The 13560-nt window shown below is 61.8% G+C and overlaps 1 protein-coding gene across 2 annotated transcripts in view; it reads left to right on the top strand.

The window, feature by feature from the left end:
* The window catches only part of PPP1R13L (protein phosphatase 1 regulatory subunit 13 like), a 30912-nt gene that overhangs the window by 12461 nt on the left and 4891 nt on the right, over positions 1 to 13560 (top strand). For both annotated transcript variants that reach the window (XM_039509652.1, XM_039509651.1), the window contains exons 2-7: positions 8479 to 8584; positions 9675 to 9805; positions 10369 to 10897; positions 11649 to 11747; positions 12125 to 12222; positions 12712 to 13129. In XM_039509652.1, the coding sequence (XP_039365586.1) occupies positions 8530 to 8584; positions 9675 to 9805; positions 10369 to 10897; positions 11649 to 11747; positions 12125 to 12222; positions 12712 to 13129 (1330 nt within the window). In that variant the 5' untranslated portion in view covers positions 8479 to 8529. The remainder of the gene's footprint in view (positions 1 to 8478; positions 8585 to 9674; positions 9806 to 10368; positions 10898 to 11648; positions 11748 to 12124; positions 12223 to 12711; positions 13130 to 13560) is intronic.

Genomic DNA, 13560 nt, shown 5'->3' with positions numbered 1-13560 from the left:
TCCTCCAGCCTGATGGATGCATCACGGTGATGCTCAATGCCAGGCTGGGCCTGGGAGACGCTCAGCAAAACCATTGGCCATTCAGCCATACAAGTGTGCCCCAGCTTCCTGGGATTTGCACACAGGTGTCTGGGCTTTGCACACCTGTGTGTGTGTGTGTGTGTGTAGGGTATACGTACCTCTGCATGTGCTCAGTGTGTGTGTAGGGTGTACATACCTCTTTGTGTCTGTATGCACGGTGTGTGTGTGTGTGTGTGTAAGGTGTTGTAGCACGGTGGGTACTCACTGCCGCGGCTCCTGACCTCCTGCTGGTCAGTCCGGGAATTAGCTCAGTCCAGCCTCGGAGCGCCTCCTGCTGGCCGGTATCTCCCTACCGGTACCTGCTTCCACGTCTATCTCCACCACTGTACTTCAGGCCCCGCATCCCTCCCTGACCCCAGTGCCTTTTATCCTGGGGTGCTGCTCCACAGCAGCGCCCCCACACTCTGGGTCTCCCCTCCCGGGGGGGACCCCCTTCCCCTATGCCCACCTTGCCTCAGTGACTACTAGTCGTCATCTAGCCCCCTTTCTCTGGGACACACTGCAGTCTGTAATGGCCACTCCTCATTGGCAAGGGGGTTGGACCTGCTGCCTTTCTAGCCCCAGCTGTCTCCCTGCAGCCCCAGTACCTCCTTAGGCCTTCCTGCCAGGCCTGAGCTCCCCAGCACTGCTCTGCCGGAGGTACCCGTCTCTCCCAGGCAGCTGGGTCCTTCCCACTCCAGGGCTGGAGTGAGACTCTCAGGGCTCCTTACTCACAGCCCTCTTATCAGGCCCCGTGGCCAGCTCCCTGGCCAGCCTCCCTCAGCTGCTCTCACTCCTTTTATCCCAGGAGTGGGGTAACCGCCTCGCTACAGGTGCATACCTCATCCATCTAGCCCAGTATCTGTCTACCGACAGTGGCCAGGTAAGAGTTTCACAAGTGACTGTGCGCTGCGTGAATGGATTTATATGGCAAATAATATATTCTCAGTCTTATTCTCTATCCTTTTTAATGGCTTTTGCCGCCTCTGCACATGCATGGACATCTTCAGAGAACTATCCCACTATAACTCCAGCCATTTTGTTGCCAATCACTTAGTTTTGTGGAGATCTTTGTTGAGTTCTTTCAATCTGCTTTTAGTCTTAACTATCTTGAGTAGTTTAGTATCATCTGCAAACTTTGCCCACCTCACTGTTTACCCTTTCTCCAGATCATTTCCTTTGGTGGGACCCCTTCAAGGGCTTTTCTGAAATCTAAGTACACTATGTCCACTGATCCCCCTTGTCTTAGAAGACCACGATTTCCCTTTACAGAAACCATGTTGACTTGCTCAAGAGTTTATGTTTTTCTATGTGTCAAACTTCCACAGTCATTAAGCGATTTTTGAGGACAGGTTACAAACCTTAGTTAGTAGTTCACTTGCTTTACATTTGGTTTTTTTTTCACTCTTGGGTGTGAATGCCATCTGGTCCCGACTTTGTTGTTAATGTTGATCAATAATATCCAAAACCTCCTCTACTGACACTTCAATTTCTCCTCTTCTCTTTTCTTATTTATTTACACTCTTGCAAGTTGGCAGCGTGTGCTCCTTTTTTTTATTTTCCTCAGGATTTGACTTCCACTTTTTTAAAAAAAGTTTTTTATCTTTCACTTTTTTCTTTTTATACCACATTACATTTGGGCCTCTATATGGGTGTTAAAAAAAGCGCAACGCAACTTGCAGGGATTTCACTTTAGTCAATGTACCTTTTAACTTTTGTCTAACTAACCCCTCATTTTGTATTCCCCTATTTCCGCGGTCCTGCTATAGTTACCTCTTGGACCAGCTCCTGCACTCCACTCAGGATTAAATCTATTTCGTCCTGAAGAGTGAAAATGTCCCAGTCATATGGATAAAAAAAATCCCCCACTATTATGGGTTCTTAATTTTGATAGCCTCCTCTAATTTCCCTAGCATTTCATCATCACTATTACTGTCCTGGTCAGGTGGTCGATAATAGATCCATCTCTCTCTGTGTGTCTGTATGCACTGAGTGCATATGTAGGGTGTAGGTACCTCTGTGCATCCATATGCGTAGTGTATGTCCTCGCTCTGTGTGTGTGTGTAGGGTGTACATACCTCTGTGTATCTGTATGCGCTGTGTGTCTGTATGTGTTGTGTTCGTGTGTAGTGGGTGTATGTACCTCTGTGTGTCAGTATGTGTTGTGTTCGTGTGTAGGGTGTACATTCCTCTGTATGCACTGTGTGTAAGGTGTATATTCCACTGTGTATGTGTGTGTAGAGTGTATGTACCTCTGTGTGTCTGTATGTGCTGTGTGCATAGGGTATATGTTCCTCTGTGTATATGTATGTGCTGTGTGTATGTAAGGTGGATGGAGCTCTGTGTGTCTGCATGCACTGTGTGTATCTGGTGTAGGTACCTCTGCATGCACCTATGGTGTGTGTGCACCTGCCTGTTGTGTCTGCATGTGCGTTGTGTGTACCCACCAAGGCAGCATGTCAGCACTTGGTAGCAGCCGAGCCCAGTGCTGCCCAGGTGGCAGCGCAGGGAGCAGTCTCTGGCCTCGCCCACGACGTTGAGAGGCCCTGCCTGGGGTGACCCTAACGTTGCTCTGCCAGGGGCGTTCTTGGGGGTCACCCAGCTGGTGGATGCTGGGGCAGAGTCCCAGCAACGCCATGACCCCGCAGCACTCTGGAGCTGCAGTCCGTGGGCCTAGCTCCTGCTCAGAGAGTGCCGCAGTCATTTCCCTAGGGCAGAGCCCTCCCAGGGCAGTGGGGGTGCGGGGACGGAGCTCAGCTCGGGCCACGGAGGCGCTCTACTGCTGGCGTAACTCCGCGGGGGAGACTGCCCCAGTTGGGAGCTCAGTCCAGGGGCCGGGGGGCTGCACAGCATGAGAGCAGGGCTGCATGGGTTACCGGCATGGCACAGTGCAGGGGGCCTAACCCCGGAGCAGGAGGATGAGGGGACGATGGGGCGGAAGCTAGAAAGGCCCTGTCTGGACTGACTATAGAGGGCCAGGCAGCAGCAGCATCCTTAGTCTGTCCCTGGGCCTTTGCCAAATCTGGGTCTATACATCCCTGTTGATGGGGCCCCCAGCCTTCCCCCTTGGGGTGATTCCTGGCCGCGTCCATCCCCGTCAGGGAGTGGCAGAGCCCCCGGCCTGTCCCTACGGCATTCGCCTTCCTCTCCCTCCACAGGGCTCACACCCTGCCAGGCTTTGTGGATTCTCGCTAAGCCCAGGGCCAGGCCCCAGCCCTCCTGGTCAGCCAGGTGGCTCCTGGGCTATAGATACTCCTGGGGGAGGGTTAGCTGGGTCGCTCTGGGTCCATCCCCTGGCCTGTTTCTCTGGCCTTGGTCAGCGTGGTCTGCAGGCTCTGACTCCCAGCCTACCCGCGAAGCAGCTCCCTCTCCAGCCTGTGCTCCTGCCAGCAGGAAGGTGACAGGCCCAGGCAGCCTTGCTTCCGGTGGATGTCGGATAGCTGGAGCTCAAAGCCCTTCCCCTTGGCTGGGCCCGCCGGGTTCTGTCCCGAAAAACAGACAGAGCCGCTCTGGCCCTTGTGCGGCTCCGCACTCCTTCGATTCTTGCCTGGGGAATCCACTCTTCCCTCCCCGCGACCCCTGGTCCTGGATTTACCAGGGTGGGACCAGGGTCAGGGTCCTGTCTGTACCTGAAGGCTGCTCCCATGCTGGCTTATCTCCGGCTATGTCCTCACTACAGTACAGACCTTACAGCGGCCCAGGGGGTGGGGGTGCTTTTTTCACACCCCTGACCGATAATAGTGCCCGTGTAAATACAGCCTCAGTCTCTGCTACCTCCCTGGGTCTCAGCCGTGGGTTGGCCACACAGGGAAACGTCTGAGTTTGCACGTCGCGGCAGCGTGCGGCCCGGAGCCTGGCCATTGGCTTCAGGATAGGGCCTCCCAGAGGATTCAGGGGGCCTGGGGCAAAGCCATTTCGGGCGCCCCTTCCATAAAAAAAAAGTTGCAATATTATAGAATGCTATATTCTCGTGGGGGCCCCTGCGGGGCCTGGGGCAAATTGCCCCACTTACCGCCCCACCCCACCCCGGGTGGCCCTGCTTCAGGGCCTCATTTGTGCATAGGTCCGAGTGTCCCTGCAGTGTGGAGGCAGTTCTACCGGGGTGGTGCGGGGGTTTGTAGCGCGTTAGTTACTCCCGTACGGGTAGCAGGCCGATGGCTGCACCTGCATGAGGGGTGGCAGTGTACGACCGCACACAGCTCCAGTGACAGGTGCTGAGTGCAGGGCAGAGCTTAAAGGGGGCAAGTTTAACTCACCTGACTTTAAACCCCCCTCGGGCTGTGCCCTCACCGCCCATAAAGCCGTGTGTTTCCAACCCGCACTTGCTCTCCTGTTGTCTCTGTGCAGTTTTACAAGGCTGTGCAGCAGTGCCCTGAGCATACCCAGTCAGGGGCTAGTGCTGGCCTCACTGGGCTACCTTGGGTTAGCCCTCCCGAGCCTTGTCTCCATGAGAGCGGAGCCTGCCCCCACCCTGTGGCAGGGAAGCCGCAAGCTGGTCGGCTCTGGTGCTGAACCTGGGCTAGCTGGCGTGTGTGCTGCCACCCCTCACTCCCAGCCTGGGCAAACCCCCCAAGCTAGGCATGCAGCCTGGCTGACCCATGCTGCTCAGCTTTGCAGGGCTGGCTCTGTGCCCCAGGCCAGAGGTGCCAACTTTCTAATTTCCCAGGGGGGGACTCGACCCCTGCTCCACCCCAGGCCCTGCCCTCACTGCACCCCTTCTCCCAAGGCCCTGCCCTGCCTCTTTCCACCCCTGCCACTTCCCACTCTCGCTCCGCCTCCTCCTGCCCCATCGCCTCCAGCCCCCCACTGAACAGCTGATCACTGGTGGGTAGGAGGTGCTGGGAGGATGGGGAGGAGCTGATGGGCAGGGCCGCCAGTGGGTGCTGAGCACCCACTGTTTTTTTCTCATTGGTGCTCCAGCCCCGGAGTACACACGGAGTTGGCACCTATGCCCCAGGCCCTCCTTTCCCCTGGGAGCGGGGTCTCATAGTGATCCCACCCTAGCTCACTCTGCTCCTTCCCAGACCCCATGGCAAAGCCCCTCCAATTCCCTTCCTCCGTGGCCTACTGGCTGGCTCCTCCCAGGGCCTGTGCATTCCACCGCAGCCGTAGCTGGCCACGTCCTCCCCCTGTGGCCTCCTTGCTCTTCCTTCCCTGCCCTCGGTGCCAGCCTAGCTAGGCCCCGCCATCGGCTGTAGCTCAGGGGTAGCTGCGGCTCGGGGTAGGGCTGGCGATGAAGGTCACATGGGGCGTCCACAGCTGAGAATTGAATTCGATCCCCTGACCCACCAGCCTGTCCCTCCCAGTCCTGCCCCCTCAGGGGCTCCGCACACTCCCTGGGGCCAGCTCCCCTGTTGCACTGGTAGGTTTAATCCCTGTGTCACGGAGTGTGTGTGGGGGGACAAGGCTCTGCACCCCCGGATTCCTGCGATTCATCATGACTCTCAGCCAACTGGTAAAACAGAAGGTTTATTTAGACGACAGGAACACAGTCCAAAACGGGTCTTGCTGGTACAGACAACAGGACCTCCTTTAGTTAGGTCCAGCTGGGGGCCCCAGGGAGGCCACAGCCCTGTTGGGAAGCCCAAGCCCCGTTGGGGCACCCCTCTCCATTTCCCAGCCAGCTCCAAACTGAAACTCCCTCCAGCCTCTCAGTCAGCCTCCCCCTGGCTCCCCCCACCAGCCTTTGTCCAGTTTCCTGGGCAGAGGTGTCACCTGGCCTCCACCCCCCTCCTGGGTTCTCATGTTACGTACTCAGGTCTCCTCCCTTCCCCAATGTAGACAGTTCCAGCAAAACTCCCCTGCCACCTTCCCAGGTTAATACTCCCCACTCAGCATTCACATAACACATCGAGAACATTCCCACTTCCTGTCACCCTGCCCCAATTGCGCCTCACTCTCTCCATGCCTTAGCTCTGCGCCCCCCTCTCCTCCCCCCCCCGCCAAGAGCTCTCTGTGGCTCAGGATGTGGTACCAGGGAGGAGGCAGCACTGTACTCCATGCTCACAGCATGGCCCCCTGCATCGGGCATCTAGCCAGCCGCCTCGCCCTGCTGCAGGCGGGGGCCTTGGTCCCCGGGAGCCGCCACCTCCCTGCCCTTTCCCCTGCAGTGATTGTCCCCAGGCACCTTCCTGGCCTGGCCAGGGGTCTGTAGTGCCCGGGAGATGGTGTCTCCTGCGCTGTGGGCACCAGCACTCTCTGCCCACCTGCCCCGCCTGGCTCCAGGGGGAGCACACATGACGCGTCCCAGCTGGCCTGAAGTTTGGGTGGGGGCTGCAGGAGCATGATGGGGAATGGGCAGAACAGCTCAGAGCATAGGGTCTGGGGGGGGGGGCATGGCCCCTAGCTCTGGGGCTGCAGACAGTGCGATCCGGCCTGGACCCCACAGTAACAGCTCCCCGAGGCACCAGACCGGAAAGCCCAAATCCAGGCAACGCAGCCTCAGCCCTGGGAACTAGCTCGACCCCCTGCCCACAGCTCTGAGCCCCTTGCTGCATGTCCCCCAGCTCGTTTGCTGGTTCCCTCCCCTGCCCCCTTGACCTGCCCCAGGTGCGGCTTCTGCCCGTGGCTGGTAACTGGAGACAGTGCAGAGCCTTGGTTCGGTGGGTCTGAGGCTGCAGCTCAAAATCCTTCCAGCAAGGGGCCCAACGTGAACCAGACCCAGGAGCAGCCAGGCTCTGGGTCCCTGTGGCTGAGGAGGACAGGCCAGGTTCTGGCTGGGCCCAGATAGAGGCACTGGATTGGGCCACCCCAGTCTTTCTGGACCCGTGGATGGATGTAAGAGTCCCGTGGGATTAGCGTACGTGTGACCATGTCACTGTGTGTCTGTCTGTACCTGTCCATGCAGTTGTGTCTCCATGGTCCCATGCGTGGGCCTGTGTCTCCATGTGCCCAGGTGGGTTTGCCCACATGTATCCTCATGCCACTTGTTCCTTGCTCTCAGGAGACCGTTCTGGGGGCGCTGCTCTGCGTCGTGGGGTCTCGGGGAGCTGAGGCCAGCCCCTCCTGTGGAGCTGTGGCACTGCTGGTACTCGGGGGAGGGTGTGCTGTGCCAGGCTGGGCCGTGGTGGCCCTTAGCCTGGTGTGAGGACTGGTTCAGGCATGGGGAGCTGGGATTTGGCCTGGCTCAACCTGTGTACGCTGGAGCCTCTCACCATGATAACTTCCATTTTGGTGCCACACGCTGGCGCAGGCGTGACGTGTCCGGGGGGATGCCTCACTCAGGGCAGAGGTGCCTGCGGCAGGTAGCTCTGGCGGTGATTGCTTTCGGGTAGGATGCCCGGTGCAGAGCCTCACAATGGATTGTTTTTACTATTATTATTGAAAGTGATTCAAGCCAGTCACAGCATGCAGCCAGGAATGGGCTGCAGGGTCCCTAGGGATTCTGGATAACAGGGTGGGGGGAAAATCCAGTCCCAAGGGATTCCGGGTAACAGGGTCGGTCCCCTAGGGGAACGGAATGGGCAGGTCCCCCGGGGGTTCTGCGTGATGAGAGGGGAGGGCAGGTCCCTGGGGAGGCAGCCACTGAGAGTGGAGCTGATATTAGCTGTGCTGCTGGCCTGGCGAATGGCAGGGCACTACTGGCTCTGCATGCGCTTGGCGAGCAGGCCCGGGTGCTTAGCTGTCAGCTGTGGGTGCTCACTTAGTGCCTGGGATGGCTGGGGGTGGCAGGCCCAGCTGCAGGAGGGTTTGCTCCCCTACATGGTGCTCAGTGGCCTCAGGCATGGCTGTGCCCAGCCTGTGCGCCAGGCAGGCTCCGCGAGGGGGGCAGAAGTGCCAGGGGCTGGAGTATCCTCGACCTGGTGGGGGTGGTGCCAGGTGGGCTGGGTGCTCGCTGTGTCTCTAGCCCATGCATCGGTGGCAGTGCTGGGCAGGGCCGGCATTAGGCCAATTCCCCCGAATCGGGCCCCGCGCCCTAAGGAAAAGCACCTTTTCATTCACCCGGCGGTGCTCCGGGTCTTCAGCGGCATTTCGGTGGCGGGTCCTTCACTCACTCCGGGTGTTCGGCGGCATTTACTCACCCGGACCGCCGCCGAATCGGGCCCCGCAGTTCCTAAAGCCGGCCCTGGTGCTGTGTCCCTGTGCCTGGGCATCCCCGAGCCTGTCCCGTTTGGTGCTGGATGCCAGCTGAGGCAATCTGGCTTGCGAGAGCTGGGACTGGCGGCGCATGTGGCCTGGTCAGGTGTCTCTGCTGCTGCTTCCATTGCCCAAGAGCCCTGACTCAGCCACTCCGCCTGCATTCCCAGGGCTGGGCAGGAGCCAGCCACGCCCCTGGCTCCCAGGGCAGCGTCGTAAGGCAGGGGAGCGATACTGAGCACCGGGCGCCTACTCAGCCCATCGGCACTTGGGCAGGGCAAGGGGGAGGCCCTGGCTGAGAAGGCGGCTCTGGGTCCCAATGGCAGTGCTTCTCGTCCCCAGATCCCTGCGACACTGCAGCTGGTGGCCAGTGGCCTCGGAGCCCCCTGCATCATGGCCAGTGAGAAGATGCATGGTGCCCAGGACCTGCTGGACCTCAGCTTCCAGTGTAAGGGCAAAGGGCTGGGGGGCGGAGGGTGGGGAGGCCCTCTGCTTTGTGCGCAGTGGTCTGTGGCAGTGGCTGAGGGAGATGGGGGCTGTGTGGTGACTGGGGGGAGGTGTTTGGGAGGGTGGCCAGGAGCGGGCGCTGGTGGATGTGTGATGACCGGGGGCTTGGGGGCAAGTGCCTGGTGGTTGGCAGGGGTGCAGGGTAGCCAGGGGTTGGAGGGTGCATGGTGGCTTTCATGGATTTGGGGTGCCAGGAAGTTGGGGTTCTGGGGGGAGCAGAGGGTGCATGGTGGCATGTGGGGTGGCCAGGAGGGTGGAGGATGTGGGGTGGTTGGAGATTTGGTGGTGGTGTGTGGTGGCTGGCGGGGTTGTGAGGTGGCTGGGGTGGGGGTTGGGGGTGCAGTAGGTTGGGGTTCTGGGGGGTGCAGAGGGTGTGTGGGGTGGCCAGGGGCTCGGGGTGCAGTAGGTTGGGATTCTGGGGGGCTGCAGAGGGTGTGTGTGGTGGCTGGCAGGTGTGTGAGGGGAGTGGGGGTTCAGGGTGCAGTAGGTTGGGATTCTGGGGGGTGCAGAGGGTGTGTGTAGTGGCCAGGGGTTCGGGGTGCAGTAGGTTGGGATTCTGGGGGGTGCAGAGGGTGTGTGTGGTGGCTGGCAGGTGTGTGAGGGGTGTGGGGGTTCAGGGTGCAGTAGGTTGGGATTCTGGGGGGTGCAGAGGGTGAGGTGGCCAGGGGTTCGGGGTGCAGTAGGTTGGGGTTCTGGGAGGTGCAGTAGCTAGTGGATTTTCAGCTAGTTGGTCACAGCCTCCCAGAGCTCTTGGGCTGCGGTTGCTGATCCGGCAGCCCAGGCCTCCCACCAACAGGCCCGAGCTCTCTGCTACCCACTGACTCCTTGGGAGAGGCCTGGAGATGAGCTGGGGATGGGATGAACCTGGGACCCGTCGCTCACTGAGTCTATGGGCCTCTCTTGAGATCGCCAGCCTGCCCGGATACACTCAGAGCGGGACAAGGGCCTCGCAGGGCCGTGGCTGCATAGCCAGGGCCAGCCGGGTGCAGCACCTGCCCTGGCAGAGGGCCTCACGGTGCCGTCTCCCCCAGCCCTAGCTATGAAGCACATTGACCTGAAGCAGGTGGAACTGGACACGGCCGTAGCCAAGGTGGATGAGCTGTCCAGACAGCTGGAAACCCTGTGGACGGACAGCCCGGGGCAGACTGCTGGGCAGCCCAAGGTACGGCAGGGAAGGGAGACGGCTTGGCACGGGGAGCACTGCCCCACCACTGAGATGCAGCCAGCTCTGGGGTGGGATGTTTCAGGGAGGAGGGATGAGATTTGACCAGGACCCCAGGGCTAACACCCTGGGAAAGGGGAGTGTTGTGAATGGGCCATTGAAAGAATCAAATGGGCAAGAGTTCAGGTCTCTCATCCCCAAGATGGTACCTCCAGCAGCACAGCGCCCCCTAGTGCCAGGCTGGGCCAGTGGGGTCAGCACTCACCCCGAAGGGACAGCACCCCCAATGAGTCCTTGCCCCGCTCCCTGCAGCACAGCGCCCCCTAGTGCCGGGCTGGGCCAGTGGGGTCAGCACTCACCCCGAAGGGACAGCACCCCCAATGAGTCCTTGCCCGCTCCCTGCAGCACAGCGCTCCCTAGTGCTATGCCCCCCGGTGCAGTGGTGCCGTAATAAGAGTTTGATTTTCCCTGGATGGGGCAGGGGCCTTCTCTGCCCCACCAGGGCCATGTGCTGCAGCAGCCAGGCCCGTGCTGAGCCTGTCTGCTCTCCCTGCCGCTCTCAGGTGGACAGATACGGCGCCAGCCCCTCGCGCGCCCCGGAGCCGCTTCGCTTGGCCACGTCCCCACAGCTTCAGTACGCCCGGAAGAACTTGTCCCTGGAGAGCACCGACAGCTTCATCTCCTACCACGCTGAGACCTTCTCGGCCGCCTGCAGCCCGCCGGCCAAGGCCCACCCCGCCTCGCCCCAGTCCCCCTTCTACCTGCAGGGCGAGCCCCTGGAGCGGGCCCAGTCGCCTCGGCCCAAGGTGCTGCCCGTCTCTTACGACTCGCTGCCCCTGTCCAGCCCCAAGGGACGTGCGCCCTCCCCGCGCTCCCTGTGGCAGGCGGGTGCCGCGGAGCGCCTGTCCTTCTCCAGGCCGGGGGGCCGCGCTGGCTCCCCCAGGCTGGTGCCCGCCCCCTCCGAGGCCTCGGCCCCGCAGATGTTCTTCCCGGATCGCGCGCTGTCGCCCCGGCCGCCCCACCCGCCGCCCTACGAGAGCCACGGCCTGTTCCCCGCTGGGCCCAGCTCCTTCGCCCCCTTCCGGGCCCAAGGTAAGCCAGCCCCAGCCTGACGCACGGGCCCCCTCCCCATGTGGCTGGGGGTGGGGGAAGGGGAGGGCCTAGCAGAGTGCACCGTTGGGCCTGTTCCTCTAGGGGGCACTAGAGGTGCTTGCTGCACCTTGCAGCGTTATGGGGGGCTCAGAGCAGGAGTGACGGAAGTTCTCTAAAAGTGGGGGGAGCGGGGGCATGATAGGGTGACCAGACAGCAAGGGTGAAAAATCGGGATGGGGGTGGGGGTAATAGGAGCCCATATAGAAAAAATCTCCAAGTATCGGAACTGTCCCTATAAAATCGGGACATCTGGTCACCCAACATGGGTGCCTGAACTGTGGCCCCGCCCCTTCCCCGAGGCTCCGCCCTCACACTGCCCATTGCCCCAAGGCCCCGCCCTTGCGTCGACCCTGCGCCCTTGCTGTCCCCGCCCCCGAAGCCCTGCTTCTGCACCACCTCTCCCACCCCCCCAAGCCCCTGCCCCTTGCTCGCTCCTCCCCGCCCCATTGCTCACCCTTACAGCCAGTAAACAGTGGGGTGGGGCATGGACCCCTGGCTCACAGCAGGGACCAGCCGGTGCTGAGACAGGCAGTTACCTCCCTGGGGGACGTGGGGGTCTCTGGGTCACACTGGTGAGGTCTCCCCTGCCCATCCCCCATCCTGGGGCTGGAATGGCCCCTGCTGGGGGCAGGGCAGGGCTGAGGACCCAGGGGCTGGGGCGGGCGAGAGCATTCAGAGTCTCTCTCCCCAGATGACCTGGTGATCCGGCGAAGGCCCCACAGGAGCTGGAACGAGTCGGACCTGGACGTGGCGTACGAGAAGAAATCGTCCCACTCGGCCGGCTACGAGAGTGAGTGCCCGGGGTCCGTGGGGAGGGCCTGGGGGGATGATTTCTCTCTCCCACTCCCAGTCTCTGGGGAGCTCCTAGCTGCGGGGGAGCTGGCAGCGCTGGGGGTCCCTGGCAGGCCATATGGCTGCAGGAGAGCTGGCAGCGCCAGGGGTCCCTGGCAGGCCACAGGGGAGCTGGCAGTGCCCGGGGTCCCTGGCAGGCCACGGGGGAGCTGGCAGTGCCGGGGGTCCCGCCTAGCATTGTCCCATGATGGGTGCCAGCTCCATTTCCACACACAGCCCCCCAAAACCCCCGTCCTAGCAGGACAGGAAAGTAGGGTGTGGCTTGGCTCCGAGACAACATGGGAGCCTCCCACCTCACCAGCTGCCTTCCCACAGGAGGAGACGTGCATGCGGGGCTCAGGCAGGCGCCCGCAGGGCTGCAGCTGGCTCCTTGGAGGGAATCGAGCCTGGATGGGGCCGCAGGGCAAGGCAAGGTAAGTGCTGGCCCGTAGCGTGGTACCACATGGGGAGGAAGGAGTCCCAGCACCGTGCTCTGGGGGGTGAAGAGAATTCATCTGCATCTGAATCAGGCCAAGCTGACCCCAGCCAGAGATCAGATGCTGGGCTAGCTGGGCCCATGGGTCTGATCTGGGGCCACTGGTGCAGGGATGGGACGAGCTGGGCCTGATCTGGGGTGACGGGGGAGGGGTTTGGGGCCAGCTGGGCCCGTGAGTTCGCCCCTGCGCTGGGCACCCAGCACTGGGCAGACGCTGCAATCTGGTGGCAGGCAGCTGCTGGGGCTGGCAGCCCTGCGTGGGTCCTGCCCCGCTGCTGGTGGGACCCTGGAGCCAGGGCTGTGCTGACTAGGGGTGGAAGCTGCAACGACTTGTGGCTGGGTGTCCCCCTGTGCTGCTGGGCGGGGGGTGTTCCCAGCACTGCGTCTGATCCTGCCCGGCTCACGGCGCCCCCTCTCTCCCCTCCAGGACGAGCGCCCCCCGCCGTACGCCATCCACAGCGCCACGCTGCCCCGCAACTACAAAGTGTCCCTGCGGCCCGGCGAGCGCAGACCAGAGAGCTCCTTCCGCAGGCTGCTGCCCGCCAGCCAGACGGGCACCCTGCCCCGCAACTGGCAGTTCTCCCAGCAGCCCGTCTCGCGCATCGCCATGCCGCCCCCCAGCCCGCAGGGCACGCGGGCCACGCGCCACAAGCCCCTGCCCCTCTCCATGATCTTCAAGCTGCAAAACGCCTTCTGGGCGTCCGGAGCCTCCAGTGCCAAGGGCCCACCCCAGGGGGCCCCAGGCTCCCCCATCTTCCTGCGCTCCCCACAGAAGCAGCCCCAGCTCCAGCAGCCGTCTTCCCCGGCCCCGGCTCCGCTGCGACCGGCCCCGTCGGGGGCTGAAGGTGAGAGACCCGGGGCAGCTGCTGCTGCAGGGCCTGATGGTCTCCTGGTCCCCCCAGGGTGGGGGTGAGGTCAGACCCCTCGCACCGTGGGGCAGCGTGTGGGGAAATGGGGAATTGCTTTGCACTCAGCAATGGGGCGCCCTGAGGCGGGGCTGGTAGTGGATCCGGGACTCCCCCAAGCTGTTGGGATAAGAGTGGAAGTGAGCAAGTTTGAGGGATCCCCCTTGGGTCCGGGGGTGCTGCCTGGTGTCTGGGGAAGGGGTACTGCCCTGGTTCCCCCAGTGTATCTGGGGAAGGGGGCACTGCCTTGGCCCCCCTGGGTCTGGGGGTGCTGACTGGGCTCTGGGCTTTGGGGTGCTGACTGGGGTCTGGGGGTGCTGACTGGTGTTGGGGTTTGGGGGTGCTGCCCTGGTTCCCCCTGCGGATCTAGG

Source organism: Mauremys reevesii, linkage group 22 (assembly GCF_016161935.1).
Source record: "Mauremys reevesii isolate NIE-2019 linkage group 22, ASM1616193v1, whole genome shotgun sequence".
Taxonomy (NCBI): Eukaryota; Metazoa; Chordata; order Testudines; family Geoemydidae; genus Mauremys; species Mauremys reevesii.
Note: the sequence above shows the minus strand (reverse complement) of the source record. Positions and strands in the feature narration are given on the sequence as shown.